Below are 19054 nucleotides of genomic sequence, written 5' to 3'. Positions count from 1 at the left end.
TGCAAACTTGATCTTTCTGAAACGTAACCTGTCTTAGGGCGCAGGATGTAATTCGCTACTTGTTACAGGAAGTTGTATTTCTGTTCAGGGTCCAGGTCAGGAAGTATATTTTAGGGATAAAGGTCATTACGTTTGATATATAGGACACTTTAGTAGTGCAGTTATTGAACAGTTGTCAGTCATTTTGGTTTACATTCATACTTGTCATGTATCTTCCCTCACCTACAGATGTTCTGTTTGTGCGACAGAATTAAGTGAAATATAGACTGGTCTGCCACAAAATACCATGCACTTTAAAATGTTATGTTTGCTTTTTTTCATATCTGGTACAATTACTTTTATTAATGTAAACTGTCTACATTTTAAAAGGACATGTATTTTGTTATAAATAGTGCCTGATGTTCATTAGTCCTTACTTGTAGGAAAGAAAGCACAAGGGAGTCTCTTCAAATAATTTACAAGGTTTATAGACCTAACCCACAGCAGGCAGAAAGCCATTACAAAAAGGGACTTGAAACTTGACTTAGACTTGGCCCTAAAAGACTTGACTTCGACCTCAAAGACTTGTGAACATCTCTGCTAGTTATTTCAACATGTTTAGACCTACTGGAATATTAAGTGCAAGATTTAGGCCTATGGCTCATAGACACAACTAGATCTGTTATTAGGGTGAGTGAGGGTAGACAGACTAGTAGTCAAACAACTAGGTTATCATTGCACAGCTGTCTCTTGTAGAAATGTTGACCGCTTCTCAGGGGACTTTGTTGCTGAACCGATGGGTGATAAACTGCACTGACTCACTGTCGGGAATTGGAGACGTCTGAAAGATCCTGGAGGAGCAAGGTTTTGACAAAGTGAGTAAATTTGTTCCTTTTTACTAGCATACTGTGGATGACCCAGCGCTTCACATTCCATACATTCAAGACTAGATGGCTACATTTGCATTTTTTGTTTTCAGAAATGGGCAGCTCTCCCAAGTTTGCATTGAGTTTGCCTTGGCAAATGGGGACTTTTAGGCCCCATTTGTAAAAGGGCAAGTGTTTTCAGTTTATGGATGTCTCAATCCTGATCCTACATGCACATGTTTGTTCTATCCCTGTAGCACCAACACACCTGATTCAACTAATCAAGCCCCTAATTCGCTAATCAGGTGCTAGTGCTGGGCAAGAACAACAAAAAAGAGCACCACTGTGGGTGCCCAGGACCAGGATTGTTTTGATCTTCCACCTGCTATGCGGAACGACGGGGAGCTGTTCACTGAGTGGCTGAAGGTCACTAGCAGAGCCAACACCAGGAATGCTACATCCTGCTCCCAGTGCCTGAGCGAGTGGTGTGATGCATTCCTATGAGACTGGGAATATGCTGCTCCCCAATGTCATGTTGAAGATCAATTCTATTTTATAGTGACAAAATGTCAGTGGTATAGGCTATGGCTTGATGGTTTGTCTGAGCAGAATATGCTAATAAAAGGTGTTGAATCTGTAAATTGTTTCAATTTGTTTTATCATTCAAAATACATATGCCTTCAATATTTTAGTTCATGATTCTGAACTGTATACAATTGTACAGACATTTACATTTCAGCAACTTTATATTTAAAAATACCAAATATGTAATAGGTCATGCTCCTTCAAAATACACCAGTACCATGTGCTTGATTACTATACAACTAACATTCCTTTATAAGTACAAAACAATCACACCTGCCAAAAGATAAAACATCCAAAGGTGACTGGTAATATAAACTCACATTTTGATCAAACTTAAGAACAGGTACAATCACCGGGGGGCATTTTCCCAGAGCATACTTTGCAGCACAGAATCACTGGCACGTCATGGCAGTGGCGAGTGAGAGGAGAGACTGGCAGCTCACTGACTGCGGAGGGACTCGATGTAGTGGAAAGTAGCCCCCAGAGCCCAGCTAGTCTCCACTTCGTCAATCTTCCTCGCCAGCTGAAAACACACACACACAGTTCTGTCTTTGGCCGTCCGATGCAGACCCATGGAAATGCACAGCCTCAGTGCGACACCGTCACAGTTGATTTCGAATGAATGATAAATGGCTTTTATTTGCATTTGGTTCTTACCTTAAATACTTTATCTCTGGGAAAACCAAGCTCTTGCAGCATCCCAGAGATGTAGGTCAGATCCAGACAAAGGAAAGGATTCTCTCCTGAAGTAACCGGCATTCCGTTGCACACTGCGAGAAAGCAAGACATGCTTGTAAATCAGCATACTATATGCTGAGTTCTTGCAAGTATTCAATACATTCCAATAGAACTTGGGATGACTTATTCATTAAAATGTGTGAATGCTGAAACGTTGATGAATAGGGATAAGTCATGTTCTACTCAAAATTCAGTTTGGTGGCAGTGAACCACATACAGTACACAAAACTGCAGCATGAGGGCGCCGTCTTACCTCTCTTGGCAGCATCAATGTAGTCGCTGACTTTTATAGTCCCTCCTGTTTTCTCATCTGAGTTAGTGGGGTGATTAGAATAGAACTACATTCAGTTACTAAATTAAGATATCATTATAGAAAACTGGGCAGCATATTCATTTGTGGCAAAAGGCAGGTAGGGTTCCTACCAATAGCACCCAGATCCACAGCTCTGTCATAGTAGTAGGAAAAGGCATAGAATTCCATATCTTTGGCTTCCCCTGCCTTCGTCACCTTTCTGTACAGCATCTTCTCCACTTTCCTAAGGCATGACTCATAAATGGGCTCTCCTGAAACAGAAACAAAACTGTTTATACACAAAAATTGGTCAGATCAGTCACGATCTGACAGGCAATTAATTGTTCATCAACTGACGTAACAATTGGTACTTAGCGTTAGTAATATTCATTTTAAGTTAGTTATTAATCTCTTTTTACCGTACCTGCCTTCTGGCCCTTCACAGTATACAGAACTTCTGCATGTTCCCATTGGCCAGAGTATTCCGGGGCTAAGCAGGGGCTTACTAGCTCGGTGCTGGCGCCCTCTACTGTTGAAAATAGAACAGAGAGAATGCACATTGAATTTTGGCCTGACCAGCATAACTCATGTTTTGGTACACAGGCGGGATATATTTGAAAGCTATGGCTGGAGAAGGCTACATTTTACAAAAAAATAAACAACGAACTAAAGTGGGGTTGTCATTGTGGAAATTGTTGGCCGAACAAGTATAAAGCTGTAAGGGGACACAGCATCTGAAATTGCTGTGCTCCAACAGGTTTTATGACTATTGGCCGACATCTGGTGGCACACTAAAGCAACCCTATAACCAAAAATAAATTGAGGGAACATTGAGAATAAATAGATTATACAACAAACAAATGTATCAAAGAAATCTGATTAAAATTCAAGTGTATAAAATGAAAATCCCCATGGAGAACTGCATCCGGGGCATTCGACTGATGGCAGTTCTTAAAGCCAGGCATCAACTAAATCACAGCAACAGCTGGCATGCAAGGAATTAATCTTGGTCCATGTTATTAAAAGATTAGATAATGGCTTATTTATCAGGACGGGGAGGGTCTTTAAAAGTCAACGATGAAAGCAAATTGAAAAACCACATACAAGGCTGTCCCTCGATTCCTCCCAAGATAGCTAGTCTTGCCGACATCAAGCCTAGACCAAGGTAGCTGTGGAAAAAAAGAAAGCAGAATCAGTCGCTGATACACAGAAATAAGAGCGTGAGAGAGGTGTGTCAGAGTGTGTGTAGTCATACAGTTTGTGCAACATGCCAAAAAACGTAGCAGGGTCATACACTAACCTGAGGACAGAAAGAATAAACCTGTTTCACTCTCTGAACAACAGCACAGAAAGGGCTGCATTTCAGAAAAGCAGGTAGGGCCCTCCACAGTGCCAAATACTAAACTACAGTATGTACCATAAGTATTCACCCCATTGGAGTTTTTCACATTTTGTGGTTGGGATTGAAATAGATTTAATTGTCATTGATCTACACATAACTATTAATGTCAAAGTAAGAAAAAAATTCTACAAATTAATAAAAATAGTAAGTTCACCCCTTTGTTTAGACAAGTCAAAATTAGTTCAGGAGTAAAATATGGTATAAAAAAATTGTTATAAAAAACCCCACATAAGTTACATGGACTCACTCTGTGAAATAATATGAGTTGACATAACTTTATGACTACCCCTTCCTTTGTCTCCCATACATATAACACCCGTGACGTCCCTCGGTCAAGTATTGAAATTCAAGTACAGAACTACAAAGACCAGGGAGCTGTTCAAAAGCCTCAAAGAAGGGCAGTGATTGGTAGATGGGTAACAATAACACATCAGACATCGAATATCTCTTTAAGCATGGTCAAGTTAATTACGCTGTGGATGTTGTAATAAACCAACCAGACATCAAAGACACAGTCGTCCTTCTGAACTGAACTGCAGGACAGAAAGGACACTGCTCAGGGATGTCACCATGAGGCCATTGGTGATTTTAAAACAGCTACGGAGTTCAATGGCTGTGATGGGAGAAAACTGAGGATGGATCAACATTGTAGAGACTCCACAATAATGACTTAAATGAGTGTAAAAAGAATACAAATATTCCAAAACATGCATATGTATGCAACAAAGCACTAAAGTAATACTCAAAAAAAAAAACACAGCAGAGGCATACACGTTCTGGCCAAAATGCAAAACCTTCTGGAGCAAATCCAACAACACGTCATTGAGTAACTGTCTCCTTTTCAAGCATGGTGGTGGCTGCATCATGATATGGGTATGCTTGACATCGGCAAAGAGTTGTTCAGGATAAAAAGAAACGGGATGGAGCTAAGCACAGGCAAAGTCCTAGAAAACCTGCTTTACACCAGACACTGGGAGAGGAATTCACCTTTTAGCAGAACAATAACGGCAAGTTACAGTTTTGACTTAAATCCGTTTGAAAATCTATGGCAAAAATTGCTGTCTAGCCATGATCCCAAACACACAAAAAAAGATGAAAAAAATCCAAGGAAGGTTAATACTTATGATACCCACTGTAAATGTCCCACCAAAGCTGCTTTAGCACTTAGCCTTAGTATAAGATATTATTAAGCCAAAAATGGAAGAGTGTACTTGAGCATATATATATATATATATATATATATATATACTGCCATATACATGTGCTACAGCTTTCATCTTAAAACTCCATGCAAACAAAAAATAAAATGGTAGGAATCATTTCAATAAAAATATATGACAGTTGCAATAATATAGCCTTTTGCAGCTGGATGCACCACACCGTAGGTTTAACATAAAGAGGGAGGAGGGCTTTCCAAAGAGCCCAATTATCCGTCTAAACATAGTGCACGATAGTACCTGTGTGAGTAGAGTGTGTGGGTGCTGTTGAACATCTGAAATGATGTAATGTAGTTGATGGGTGAGGTCTGGATGGTTTTCTGGAGAGAAAGAAAAGATGCAAAACATACAATTGTGTGGCTTTACACATTTGCAAACAAAACATTTCTAGATTTAAAAACGTCAGAATGGTACATGCTTTCTTATATGAACCCCAATTCCTGGGTGACCAGCTAGAGCTTATACAAACATCACACTGTGCTGTTTGACATCAAACCGACAAAAAGGATCTACTCAATAAGAAGAAAGAAAAAAAAAACTGCCGCAATCTGCAAAACCAATTTCACCCCTACGGCGTGAACGGCTTGCCGGGAGAGTTTAAACTCTTTGAAAAGCAGTGTAATGACATGGTAAATTGGTCCTCAATCCCTCGCGTACAAGGCCTGACCTAGTTAAGGAACAAGAAATCCCCCTCCAACCTAATGTCCAACAACGTTTATTTACCAGCCTTTTCGGATTAGCGTGGCATTTGCTGATTAAGCCCTAAGATGAGAGGACATCCCGGTAGTTTGTGTTGCTTTAGAGAAGAGATCTGGCTTCATTATCTACTGTGTGTGTGTGTGTGTGTGTGTGTGTGTGTGTGTGTGTGTGTGTGTGTGTGTGTGTGTGTGTGTGTGTGTGTGTGTGTGTACGGGCATGTACATCCCCTATCAAACACAGTCGCCTTATTGTACCTCATCCTGGGGGGAGAAGGTGATCTGGGTGGACCCCCCTCCCAAATCCAGCATCCCCACAGTGGGTGTGCCAGAGCCATGGAGACCCCCTGCAGAGAGAGCGAGAGGAGGAGAGAGAGAAGGGGAGAAAGAGCGGGTCGGGGGGGGGGGGGGGGCGTGCCAGTGTGGTCACCAAGGAGGAACTGGGGATGCAGCGCTAGGCTAATCCAATAACAGGTAATCAACATTTCTTGTCCAGATTAATCTATTTAGCTGGTGTTCTGTTTATGTACCAGCACTAAGCCTGTTCTGAACATTGAGCTTGGGGCCAGGGCCCCTGAGGGTGAGGGTGGTAGGGTCAGTACAGGACGTCTTGGCCTTTAGTTCACCGAATCGTTCCAAACTAAAACATATCGCTCCAGTATCGTATCCCATGTATCTAGATACGTATCAAATCGTCTTGAAAGGGAAAGATGCACATCCCTAGTATAGATGGTCACATTCCCACTGGAATATATTCTCTCTTACATCTGGTACACCTATAATCTCAGAGCTTACTCTATATCGATCCTTACCAATGCTATCTATGCCATTAGCAACTGACAGTAAACAAAGTTTGAAAGCATCTCACCTGTGAGGAAGTTGACAGTGATCCAAGCAGAGATCCCTGTGAGGGAGGGGTAAAAGAAAAGAGATGGTGATTACCTCATCCCTCTTACTCAATCCTTCATAATACATGTATAACATGGTTACATAGTTTGTACTGAAATCCTTTAAACAAAAAAAAAACAATATAGAAAATGTCTAACCTTTTAAAGTTAGTCATGCAACAGTGCTTAGGGGTCAACTATTTAGGTCAAATGAGATTATGCTATATACATTATGGCATTACATTATGTTTGCACTCAGTGAGTAGGACTCCATTGCGTGCATTAGTGCCTTTAACAATCCTGTAATGACCCTTTCCTAGTTTTTGGACTCAGAACTATATCATAGGAGCTTTAGGATAAAACTCTTACAGTAGGATGTCGAGAAGCAATTGACATTTACAAACAAACAACTTCAAAAAGACTGCTGCGCTAGTAGTCATTATGACCAAAACACTGCCGCTTAGCTACCATACACTTTGTCCACTTTATCCCTCCGTCCTCCCTCAAATACCACTTAGATTCTTTTATAAGTCTGTTCGATTCAGAGAAGCATGTGTAATCTCCACTTGGATTAGCGTCTGCGGCAAGAGTGGCAAAAATCGAACTGATAATAAGGCGGTGAAATCCGGTTATGGATCGAGCGGGAGTTTAGCGTTACGGCTCAGCAATGACGCCAGAGGAATTTATCCATTAGGCACAAAAACGTGAACTTCAAAGTTAATTCAGTAATCATAAAAGGTATTTTCCAAGGGTCAGGTCACCTCCACTGTAACAAGCTGATAGACTTGGGGAAGAAGACAACATTTTCAGTCTCAGAAATCAAATGGAGGATATTCGGTTTGCAGAGATTAAACGGAACATTATCCTACATGCCCATAATTGCTTGTATAAACTACTTTAAAAGGATTGGATTTAAAATATTTGATGTACTGCTTTTGTGCCTATACCAAACATGCCTTTCAACAGAAAACACAAATGTATATCTTATTTCAATATAACAATCCTATTAAAGCGTCAATGCCCACAGTAATTGCAGAGAATTGAATGGTCAATACCAGGCCAAAGGACCAGAACCTAGTAGCCACAGAAACATAGCCTGTCACCAAACAGCTTGATGTTGCTCAAACAAGCCAGTAATGGACCAGAGAGGGCCTCTACCATCTAGGCCACTCCACTGGACACAGAGGGCTCCAGTCCAGTCCCAACTACATTATTTACAAATTGTATTAATTCTGCACTCCTGTCAAAAGTTTTGCTGTAATTAGTCATGGAGGTTAAAGCGGAGATTGACACATTTAATTAGCTTTTTTCCATAATCCGCTAAATGCCTGTGTGCATTGGATAATTCAGGGCAGGGTAAAACTGAGTGACCTCTCTAGCTCTCTGAGTCAATGCAACACTGTACGGAAACATCCTAATCAGTGATCCCAAGGATCCAGTCCTGTGATAACTTCTGTTACCTCTATTAATGCCAATTCTTCATGCTAGATGAAAGAACATCTAGAAATTGTTATGAATTAGAAGAACTATCAAATGAGAAAAAAATTATCTACATCAAAAAGTCACAGGATTTTTTTTTTTTTAATGTCCATAAATTGGCAAGGCCATGGAAAAATTGCTTCACTAAGACCCAAATGGGTGCAGTGTAAAAACATTGAATTCTAATTGGATTAAGGGGGAATCTTGCGTCTATAAAAAAAAAATTTTTGATTGTATACAAAAATGTGAGTCCCACAGTACGACACTAGAAACACCTGCACAGGAAGGACGTGTTTTGTGAAACTACAGGTGGGTGAGGGCCAGACATACCTTCATCAGTGCCATCCATTATGGACACACTGTCCCCTCTGGACAGGAATGGAGACTCCCCAAACACCTCCCTCACCTAGATAGAAAGCTTAAGGTCAGTTCTTCCTCAACCATGTTTGGAAGCTGTTTTCCACATACATACTTCATGTACATGACACGATTCTTTCTATAAGGTAATACCTGCATGAAATCAACTTTGCAATATATAAATACTACTATTCACGAGCTGTATAGATGGCACATTTATGCATCTTTAGGACAAGGATGACGTGCATTCAATTCACACCTCTCGTTGTTGTAAAAAGGGGTTGGGTGTGGTAACACTTGGCCACGTAACAGTTCAACTACAAACTAAACAGGTTTAGGGTGTGTAGTCCTTAGGTGAACCTGTCATAGGCTATTAAATGGAGAGAGGAAAAAAAAGAGGCGGGGAGGAGGATCTGTGAAAGGCGTGGAGGACCTGGAACACTGACAGGTGATCAAACAAGCGCACAAGAGGTCACTTATGCAACTCATTCATGTCATTAAGTGCTTTCAGCTGATGGTATTACTGTACCAGGAGGACCACCAACAGTATGGGGTAAATTTAGACAAGTTATGCAATTACATAGCCTAGCTCATTTGTAAGTGGGCAACTCATTATTCGACCGCTGCCAACCTACATGCTTTTCCCAGCACAACTCTTGTCTTTTTCCAATGTAAAATCCGAAATCGGGGTGAAATGTAACAAAACAGCTAACGGAAATGCTAACTCCACAAGGTGAGAGAGTGGGAACTGTGCAGCGTTTGTGGTATGGCAATCTATCTACGCAGTGAGTCCACAGACATTGGCCAGTGGTGAAAGGCTCACCCTGTCCAGTAGGTGTGTGGCCTTCTCCCCAGGCAAAAGACGGAGGCCTGCAGTGGCCTTGAGGACCAGAGGAGTGCTGCTCCATACAGAGGAGGGAATGCTGCCTTGGGCCACAGCCAACAGCTCCAGGATCCCTTCTTTACACTAAGAAACAAACCACAGTGGAACCAAGAGATCTGATTTCTAAAGATAATGTCAGTGCAATAAGAGATGGTCTACATTTAGGAGTATCTTGACTGTTCTTTTCAAATAGATATATGAAGTCGGTAACCTTTTCTGGGTCATCAGCATATGCAGATAAACCTGGTTTTATTGCTCTGAATGTTTCATGTGCCAATTTAGGAGCCTCTGTAGAAAAAGACAGAACAAATAGCATGAAGCCCGTTGCAGTGAAATACAGTTGACATTTAATTCACAATTGAAATAGAATTGTAGGGTGCTAATGTAGATTTGAGTAATGCTAATAGTTACCACCAAAGCAGAAAACCCATGGCAAGCAGAGTGATATAATAAAGTAGCCTATATAACACTGCCATAACAATTGACTTGTTCTATCTTGTCAGAATTTCTACATTGCTTCTGTGAACCTCTACTTGACATGTTGTGTGTTTGTGAAAAACAATGAGGGCTATTTCAACATAAATAGCAGGTGCTTGGTAGCCATTAGAATATAACAATCATTGGTTTAACAATAAAGCCAAAACAGCACTTAAATTATTTAGCTTAATGTTGAAATAAATGCGATAACTAGGCCATTTGGCGATGCTTTACAGTAACTTTTTGGGGGGATTCCTGGTATGGGGCAGCGTAAGCCTAATATGAGGCACATAAAACAAATTAAGCCTGAAAGCCTTACATATCTCACATGGATTCAAATCTGTAATTAATACTTTTGCTGCCACACATAGATTACAAATTCTAAAAGCAATGCAGAGAGCTACATTTAATTGATCCATTTTGGTCAACTTCATTTGCAGATGCTATTCATAATACTATTCACCAAAACAAGTCCATTAATGGATGGAATAGAGACATTTTAATTTTGGGTTCAGAGGTATGGAGGTAACATATCTACATTCATACGGTCTTTTCTACCTCTGCACACGTGTACTGTACCGTTGTCCTCCAGTTGAAACTTGAAGACATGGATCCTTGTCCCTGTGCTCCCAGCATCAAACATAACGCCATACTGGAAACGTCCGCTGACCACTTCTGAGGTGGTCGGTCTGTTGGGACTGCCCGACAAGCCCAATCTGTGTGGGAAGTGAGGTGGCATTTTGGAGATGGCTGGCCTTACACCATCATAGTGGCGCTTAACAAACATCAGGTAAGCTGCCAGGCAGCCAAAGAAGACAAAAACACTGGCCAACTTTGGTAACCTCATGGTGACTGGTGTGTGTAAGGCACATTCTGCAGTTCCATACAGAACTGAAGGCCGTTCGTCCTGGAAATGAAACAGACATACAGCAGTTAGCGATCTGATAGAGGGCTGTTAGAAAGGTGACAATCACAGGGGTCACCAAAGTTTAGCTAGTTAACGTTACTTGTATACATAATTTCAAGTTTTTCAACACCAGCGCCACTAGCTATAAAACACTGTTTCAGTACTAGCTAAATAAGCTAGCTAATTGCTTTAGTGACTAACTAACGTACACTTCTAGGTACTCTATTGTTCTCCCTTTTGAATTGCTAGCATGAAATCTTATGTAGGATAGTGTAAATACTGGCAGGCTAGCTGTCACTGTATTCTAGTACAGTAAGAGACAAACAACATTTACTAACGTTAGCTAGTGTAGCAGATAGCTAACTGGCTTTGTTCCTGGCTTGCTAATATTGAAGACAACTTACGAGAGCAAATCCTATGCGTGTAGCATAAATAGCTAGCTAGCTACTTATTCTGATTCCATTCGCATTTTCGCTGTTCCTATCTGGGACGATAGTTTGAAAACTCATGTCAAATAATTAATTCGCTTGTTGCTCGGACCTCTACCCAATCCAAGTCTCTGTTTGATTACATTAGTGTGTGTTTTAGTGATGACGTGTGAAAAAAATGCCGCGTTCACGAACTAGTCGGAATTAGAAAACTCAGAAATGTCCGACTTGCTGACTGGTTGAATGCGGCACGTGTATAACTGCATCCATTTAACAAGTCCGACATTTTCGAGTTTCCTTGTTCCGACTAGCAAATTAACCCGGCAAAATACCAAATAGTTTATACATAGGCTCAAAAGTGGTTTGTACATTATCTGGCAAATTAAAAGTGGCAAGATTATTTCCAGTACTGAAGGTTGGCACTACCCAAATCCACTGTGACCATAATTCTGACAATTATTTAGTCCAGATTTTGTTAAACTACCTACCTAGTGAAACCACACAACTTCAGAAGTAGGCTAACGTATTATGGAAAGCAAATCATTTGTCTGTGAGAAAACAAAAACAACACCCCTTATACATTATTAGAATCGATTATACAGTATGAGAAACAATAAACAGAAAAATATATCCTATGACTGCACAACATTGCATCACAACTTCAATTTGTGAAACCACATTTTGTTTGTTTTTTTGAAAGGTTGGCATTTCTTATATCAAAGTATAGGAGTGCTATAACTGCACTAGGATGATGTACAGTTAGTTACACGTTTGATGTGACCTCTCATTCTACCTGTACAATTCAAAGAATATTTTAGTTCAGAAGAGAGTTTATATGATTTGGTTGTGTAATCCACTGTTTGATTTCTATTTTGTTGATTTTAGCAGATTCACATGCTCTATTTCAATTTGATCTCTATCTCATTCACTGTTACCCATAACCCAAAGTTAATCATTTAGCATTTTAGCTAATTAACAACTTTGCAACTACTTACTACTTTTTAGCTACTTTGCAACTAATTAGCATGTTAGCCAACCCCTTCTCCTATCGCTAACCTTAATTAACCCTTTAAACTCATTCCTAACCCTAATTTTAACCCCTAATCCTAACCCCTAACCTAGCTAACGTTAGCCACAACACATTTAATTTCGTAATATATCATACGACTTGTAATTTGGAATATATCTTACGAATTGCAATTCGTAACATATCATAAGAAATGGATGATGGACATCCACAAATGAATGCATACCATACCAAACATATCATATCATACTCATTTGTATGTCACAGATTTTTGCTTACTATTTTACTTCTACCCATGAGTCCAGGTTTCATGAAAATCTGTAATAATGGATCTTAACTCAACTGGACAGTTCAATAGCCTTAAAAAAAAGTTATTTACCCAACGTTTCACACACTTTTTCAAAGAGAGATACTGAAGGCAATTACATTCTCATTGTCCTTGTTGACAATATGGCACCAGCTGGTCTGTCTCTGGCCAGCTCCTGTCAAAAGCACTTCACCTCCCTCTCCAACAATTAATAGTTTTGTTAAAGTTGACCAGTTTGTGGCAATAGGCTCCCCCTTGCTACTCTATTCATTACCTCAATGATCAATCATTAGACTTTGATATATGGGCCAATCTTTTGGTGTGCTTTCTTATGCACACATGTAACACTCTGAACGTACACAACCACACACACTCATGCATATAACTATACTGAACAAAAATATAAACGCAGCATGCAAAATTTCAAAGATTTGCTGAAATTACAGTTTATAAAAGTAAATCAGTCAATTGAGATAAATTCATTAGGCCCTAATCTATGGATTTCACATGACTGGGCAGAGGCTCTGCCATTTGTAGGCCTGGGAGGGCATAGGCCCACCCACTTGGGAGCTAGGCCCACCCAATCAGAATTATTTTTTTGACCACAAAAGGGCTTTATTACAGACAGAAATATTCCTCAGTTTCATCAGCTGTCCGGGTGGCTGGTCTCAGAAGATCCCACAGGTGAAGACGTGGTCTGTGGTTGTGTTGTGTGACAAAACTGCATATTTTAGAGTGGCCTTTTATTGTACCCAGCACAAGGTGTACCTGTGTAATGATCATGCTTTTTAATCGGCTTCTTGATATGCCACACCTGTCAGGTGGATGGATTATCTTGACTAAGGCTCAAATGCTCACTAACAGGGATGTAAACAAATTTGTGCACAACATTTGAGAAAAAAGGTTTTTGTGAGTATGGAACATTTCTGCGATCTTTTATTTCAGCTCATGAAACATAGGACCAACACTTTACATGTAGCGTTTATATTTTTGTTCAGTGTAAATAAATGACTGGCATTGAGGGGCTTTGGGAATTTGAAGGGAGGTTGGTGATGGTTTTGTAGATATTCAATTAGAGTCCCTTATTCAAAGTCTCTGCAGATGTAGAGGACGCCATGAAAAGACCATATGCTCAGTAGTGTGTGTGGGGAGGTTTGTTTGTGTGTGTACCTAGGCAGCATTGTTTAACACAATTCATTTGTTGAGTGGCAGTTTACAGGCTGCTTCAGGCTCAATTTGTCATAACTATTCAAAGGATATATAATTGGAGCATAAAATAAAAAATCTACAACTCTCTCTCTCTCTCTCTCTCTCCCTCCCTCTCTCTCTCTCTCTCTCTCTCTCTCTCTCATAGGACGTTTTTCTGAGCTTTCTGCAATCTAAAGCCTTTACACTCTTCATGAGGTAGAGAAATAGTACAGTTTCATCACTCTGTGGTCCATATATGTAATTTAATATTTAAGCCCCTTAACAGCTTTTTATCAGTTAATGGGTCAGACAACATGCTTGATGGTTCTGTAATCTTTCTCCTCCACGAGCAAACATTTTAATAATAATGATAATAATAACAAAAGCATGTTGAGTGGATCCTAATCGGCACAGAGATTTACATACAAATGACATTTAGAACAATTACTTCAGATCATTAAGGGGCACTTTCAATGGAATGATGACTAATCCAACTAAGTTGTTAAGCGAGGCAGAAATGTCTACGTGGGGAGTAAAGAGCCCCTCTGACCTGCTTCTGCTTCCATCATGCCTATGATCATGGATTCTCAAGGAATGTCTTTGCCCCCTTAGTTCTATCTAGTCACTTTTAACCACTTGGTAAGTGGTAACCACTACTACTTCTACTATTACTACTACTAAATTGCTTATAAGCTATTGTGAACGCCAGTAGCAGTAAGAATATAACTACATAATATTGGTAGTGTTTTCTCAAGGTTCTAAACAGTAAACTACTAATAGTAGTAGTAGTAGTAGTAGTAGAATATATATATAGTAGTTGTAGTAGTAGAAGTAGTAAGAGTAGTAGTAGAGTGCAAAGCATGTGTATATTCCTATATTTTAAGGAGGGTTCACTTAGGCGAGTCTGTAGAGGGTTGAATTCTAAAAATGTCACAAAGCACTTTTTCCTTTCAAATTCCTAATACAGTAATCGACAAATCAACTCGACACAGAGGATGATTGAGATAAATATTGTCCAAATATCTTAATGCACAGACTATGCTTCCCTTCATTGTGGATAAAAATGGGTTAGGGCTTTTTAAAATGTCCCTCTTTTCATAACTAGCATCATAGTCTCTTCTATCAGACTCTTGAGCCACAGTAAATAAAGACAGCAGGTTGACACAGCTTTGTGGGATTACTGTTAAAACTAGGATGACTCAATATCATATATTTGAACATTTCTGTTTTCCTAATGGCTTGTTTTCTATGCACATAGTTCCGCGAAAGGAGTGGAACTTACTTTCCACGGAGTTGCATTATTTTCCAGAGAACACATACACCCCCTTGTTGATTATAACCCTTATATACCATGGCTATAATTTAACACATTTGCCGCTAGAAATGTGTTCATTTGCATGTAGAAATGTGTTCAACATCCACTGAGAAGTATCTGGCAATTTTATTAGATAGCTACATTAGTTGCCTTGGTAACCAAACAAACAGACTTGCTAGTTTAGCTAACCAAACCATTAGTCCTAGCTTGCTATTATGAAAATCGAATTCAGTAATGCCAATAATGTTTTCAAGTCGACTTTTACTTTCAAAAGCAGCTCAAAAATAGAACATGTGAGAATGAACTAAAGCCTTTGAATTTTTTGTTGCATTACGCCTAAAAACAGCCCTTAGGCTTTGGCCTTATTGCTATTATAAACAGGTTACCACATAAATAGAGAGGTAAAAATAAATGTTTTGTCATATTCGTGGTATACGGTCTGATATACCATGACTGTCGGCCAATCAGTATTCAGGGCTCGAACTACCCAGTTTATGAAGGGAAATAATGTACGCACCTGAATGCCATTCAAGACAGTCAGAAATTAGTATTCAACAATGTCATGGTTTAACATATTTAAAATGGCAAAAAAAAGGACAGTCAGAAAATCCATCATAAGGAACAAGGATTTGAAGTGTTTGTCCTATATTTAGGATCTATAAGAACCTTTCGATTTTTTTTTTTTTTTTTAACATATTAAATATGTTAAAAATAAATAAAAAATCGAAAAATTTGAAAATTTGTTGGCACAAAACTACCTCCATGCTTCCATTCATTTGTATGGGTTACGGAGAACACCGTTGTTATTTTTTAGGCCAAACCGTTCGGACAGTCAGATGTTTTCGTGAGAAGACCGATTTTGGAGATGTCTCATGGTCTGACAAACACCGCTGTAGCTCGGCCACCTTCCACCGCAGACGCGGAAAGCCGACATAGGCGGATTTGGTGGATTGAGACGCAGCCCATACTAATCAGATTTCTCTAGTTTAAACTGACTGATTTTGATGGGGATATTTTTTGTTACTTAGATTGACGCCCGGGTGGAGCAGTAGCCTACACCCTGAATAATAAGAAAACCCCTTACACAAAAAATGTGTCTAATCCAGCTCTTATTGGTAAATCTAAATATACATAACCTCAGCAAAAGCCATGACCTGTTGTATTTCATGGGGACAGGGCAACATCGGATGAGATGACATTTAATCGACTTTTGGAGAATTAGTCATTCCTTATTATCAAAGTGGTTTTTCAACGAACATAACAGGATTTTCCTAGAAAATCCCATTGAACACACATTTTAATTTCATTTCAACAGGTCAATCATGTTGAAGGCAACGTAAATAATCCAATGAGATTAATCAGTAGTCTATTTCTTTTTGCAGAGTTTGGTACAGTATGCTTCAAGAAAGGCTGGATTACAGACTTTCAGTCTTGGGTTTTAGATTTTTGAATAAAACAGCTCTTTTGAATATTATGATCCCAATTACTGAAGAGGATGAAAGATAACAATACATCATTCTTCGATAGTCAAAATGTCCATAATATAGGTCAGTGGTATATGACCTTAGGAATTTTTAAACAGCCAATGCTTTGCTCAAAGAAATACATAAAATACACATATTTACTTAGAAAAATTAAAGGTAGCTCAGGCCAGATGTCCATGCTGCCCATCTCCTAATCCATGGAGAACCCTGATTTAAAAGATGAAAGTGGAATCTTCTATTACTTACTATTCTAATATACTGTATTTACACTGAATTATATCCCTATAAATCCCTGAATTATTTCCTAATAATCCTCCTTATAGTATCATGTGGCCTAGATATATAGCAAGTAACTACAAGTCACATGGTTGTTGACTGAATCCTCTCCTCTTTCTCACATATACACCCCCCTTTTGATTTTGGATTGTATTCTCCAATATAAATAATGGGGGATTTTGTGAGGTGTTGATACTACAATCCAAACTGTAAAACCAGAGAAAATACAGCAAATATCCAAAAGAGCTTACATTTACATTCTAGTCATTTACCAAATTAGCCATCATACATGGAAACTGACTGCATAATCATTAACGATGGGCTGACACTAGTGTCCCTCAATTTCAGATGTCCATCCTTTGCCAACTGAGCCAAAGGTCCAGGTGAAAACTTCAGGTTACTTTCAGCACTCTAAAGCATCACCTATGTCAGCAAATCTTAAAACGTTGTACAAAAGTAACCAAACACCTCCACTATTTTTCAACCCATGTAGGCACAGGACCTTAGTTGCCCTTTGTTGAGGCTGTTGCTAATACAGTCCTGTCTCCACTCCAGTATTTCACTTATAGCTGATTGCATTATGCAGTTCCAATCCAATATTTACTAGCTCAGGTCCTTTATAAATGGGAAATAAAAGGGATAAGTGGGTAATACCACTTTGATTCATTATATAATGATTTAAAGGAGTGCAGGCAGGGGAACTATAATAATATTAATGTGATAATTTAATGCAATTTTCTTTATTTGATGTGTTCTGACTCGTCAGGCTAATCTGCAGACATTGTTTATTAAATGAAAAAAAGGAAGAATCACAACTATGGCTAATCCCTTAGCCAAAGTCCTGTTGGGGGAGCAGGTGGGGAGGAGAGATTTAGAATTCACTGAGAGACTTTCACCTAAGGAAAATTAAGTTAGCCTAACCTGGCTTATTTTTACATGCCATGTATTGTATAAGGAGAAGGGGGGGGGGGGGGGGGGGGCATCATGAATGGTATGTGAAGCAGCAGTGGAATGTGTCATGCAATCTGAGGGATACGTGTTTTGGCACATCAAAAGATACATCACACATTCAATTGTAAAACTGAGTTTCATACTGTAGATCGTGCCCATATTGCCACCTTCAACCACTGCACAGAATTAATGTTAAAATGAATTCTAGTGATTCTTGTAGGCTGTCTGTCACTTGAAGTTTGAGGTTCCAGCGTAATCCCTTCCGGGAATCTCACTCATTTTATGGACCAGAGGTATATAGCACTGATTCAATATAAGGTTGACATCTAAGCTATGAAAATAATGGCACACATGATCTGTGGTATTCCGATTAAAATGAATGTGGAGATCATGATTTTTGTCCCAATCTGTTTATTTAGCTTGGAGACATTTTATATGACCAACCATCTGTCTCTCAGGAAACTCCACTGAGAATTGTCTGTGAATGTAAATGCAATTACCATAGCTTGCACTCTCAAAATAAAGGTTATTTCCATGATTTGATCAATTCATTTATGATTTGGCAGATTGTATCAGGGTATTTTACTGTACCATTGATCACAAATGTTAATGTTATTTATGAACTGAATATGTAGAGATAACCCCATTGTCACGTTCTGACCATAGTTCTTGTGTGTTTTACTTGTTTTAGTGTTGGTCAGGACGTGAGCTGGGTGGGCATTCTATGTTGTGTGTCTAGTTTGTCTGTTTCTATGTTTGGCCTAATATGGTTCTCAATCAGAGGCAGGTGTTTTGTGTTGTCTCTGATTGGGAATCATATTTAGGTGGCTTGTTTTGTGTTTGGGTTTTGTGGGTGGTTGTCTTCTGTCTTTGTGTTCTGCACCAGATAGGACTGTCTCGGTTTTCACATTTGTTATTTTGTATTTTGTATAGTGTTCACGTTATCGTCTCTTTGTTTATTAAATATGCTGAACACTAGCCGCGCTGCATTTTGGTCCTCTCCTTCACCAACGGAAGAAAATCGTTACACCCATACGGAAAAATTATATATTTACATGTATTTTAACAACATGTATGTAAATGTAAATGTATTTATGTATAAGTAAATTACTGATACATAAATATATGTTTAAGTCTTATATGTACCAAAATATATGGACATATTACAACATTTGCCGTTTTCATATACTACTACATACAGTGTATTCAGAAAGTATTCAGACCCCTTCACTTTTTTAAAACATTTTGTTACGTTACAGACTTATTCTAAAATGGATTAAATGGTATTTTTTCCCTCATCAATCAACACACAAT

General features: G+C 39.1%; 1 protein-coding gene across 3 annotated transcripts; it reads right to left on the bottom strand.

The window, feature by feature from the left end:
• Positions 1-449: 449 nt before the first annotated feature.
• Positions 450-11355, bottom strand: LOC120046523 (ectonucleoside triphosphate diphosphohydrolase 6-like). 3 transcript variants are annotated; one of them, XR_005476819.1, is made up of 15 exons: positions 11169-11355; positions 10416-10764; positions 9592-9668; positions 9321-9464; positions 8471-8546; positions 6643-6678; positions 6033-6121; positions 5320-5399; positions 3565-3629; positions 2885-2989; positions 2592-2732; positions 2422-2478; positions 2088-2200; positions 1751-1953; positions 450-830 (listed from the first exon to the last, which is right to left on the bottom strand). XR_005476819.1 is itself a non-coding variant. In XM_038991828.1 (14 exons), the coding sequence occupies exons 2-14, from the start codon at positions 10702-10704 to the stop codon at positions 1870-1872; spliced, it is 1356 nt and encodes a 451-aa protein (XP_038847756.1). In that variant the 5' UTR covers positions 10705-10764; positions 11169-11355; the 3' UTR covers positions 1483-1869. The 3 variants fall into 3 exon arrangements, 2 of the variants coding, with proteins under 2 accessions (XP_038847756.1, XP_038847758.1); XM_038991828.1 differs by lacking the exon at positions 450-830 and having other exon boundaries at positions 1483-1953; XM_038991830.1 differs by lacking the exon at positions 450-830 and having other exon boundaries at positions 1483-1953; positions 10437-10764.
• Positions 11356-19054: the final 7699 nt, after the last annotated feature.

Source organism: Salvelinus namaycush, chromosome 4, assembly GCF_016432855.1.
Source record: "Salvelinus namaycush isolate Seneca chromosome 4, SaNama_1.0, whole genome shotgun sequence".
NCBI classification, from domain to species: domain Eukaryota; kingdom Metazoa; phylum Chordata; class Actinopteri; order Salmoniformes; family Salmonidae; genus Salvelinus; species Salvelinus namaycush.
Note: the sequence above shows the minus strand (reverse complement) of the source record. Positions and strands in the feature narration are given on the sequence as shown.

Coding starts and splice junctions, on each gene's coding strand:
- LOC120046523 (XM_038991828.1), bottom strand. CDS start 10,704: ATGAGGTTACCAAAGTTGGCCAGTGTTTTTGTCTTCTTTGGCTGCCTG. Junction 3,630..5,319: donor CACACACTCTACTCACACAG/GTACTATCGTGC, acceptor TTTTTTCCACAG/CTACCTTGGTCTAGGCTTGA. Junction 2,201..2,421: donor CATTGATGCTGCCAAGAGAG/GTAAGACGGCGC, acceptor GCTTTCTCGCAG/TGTGCAACGGAATGCCGGTT.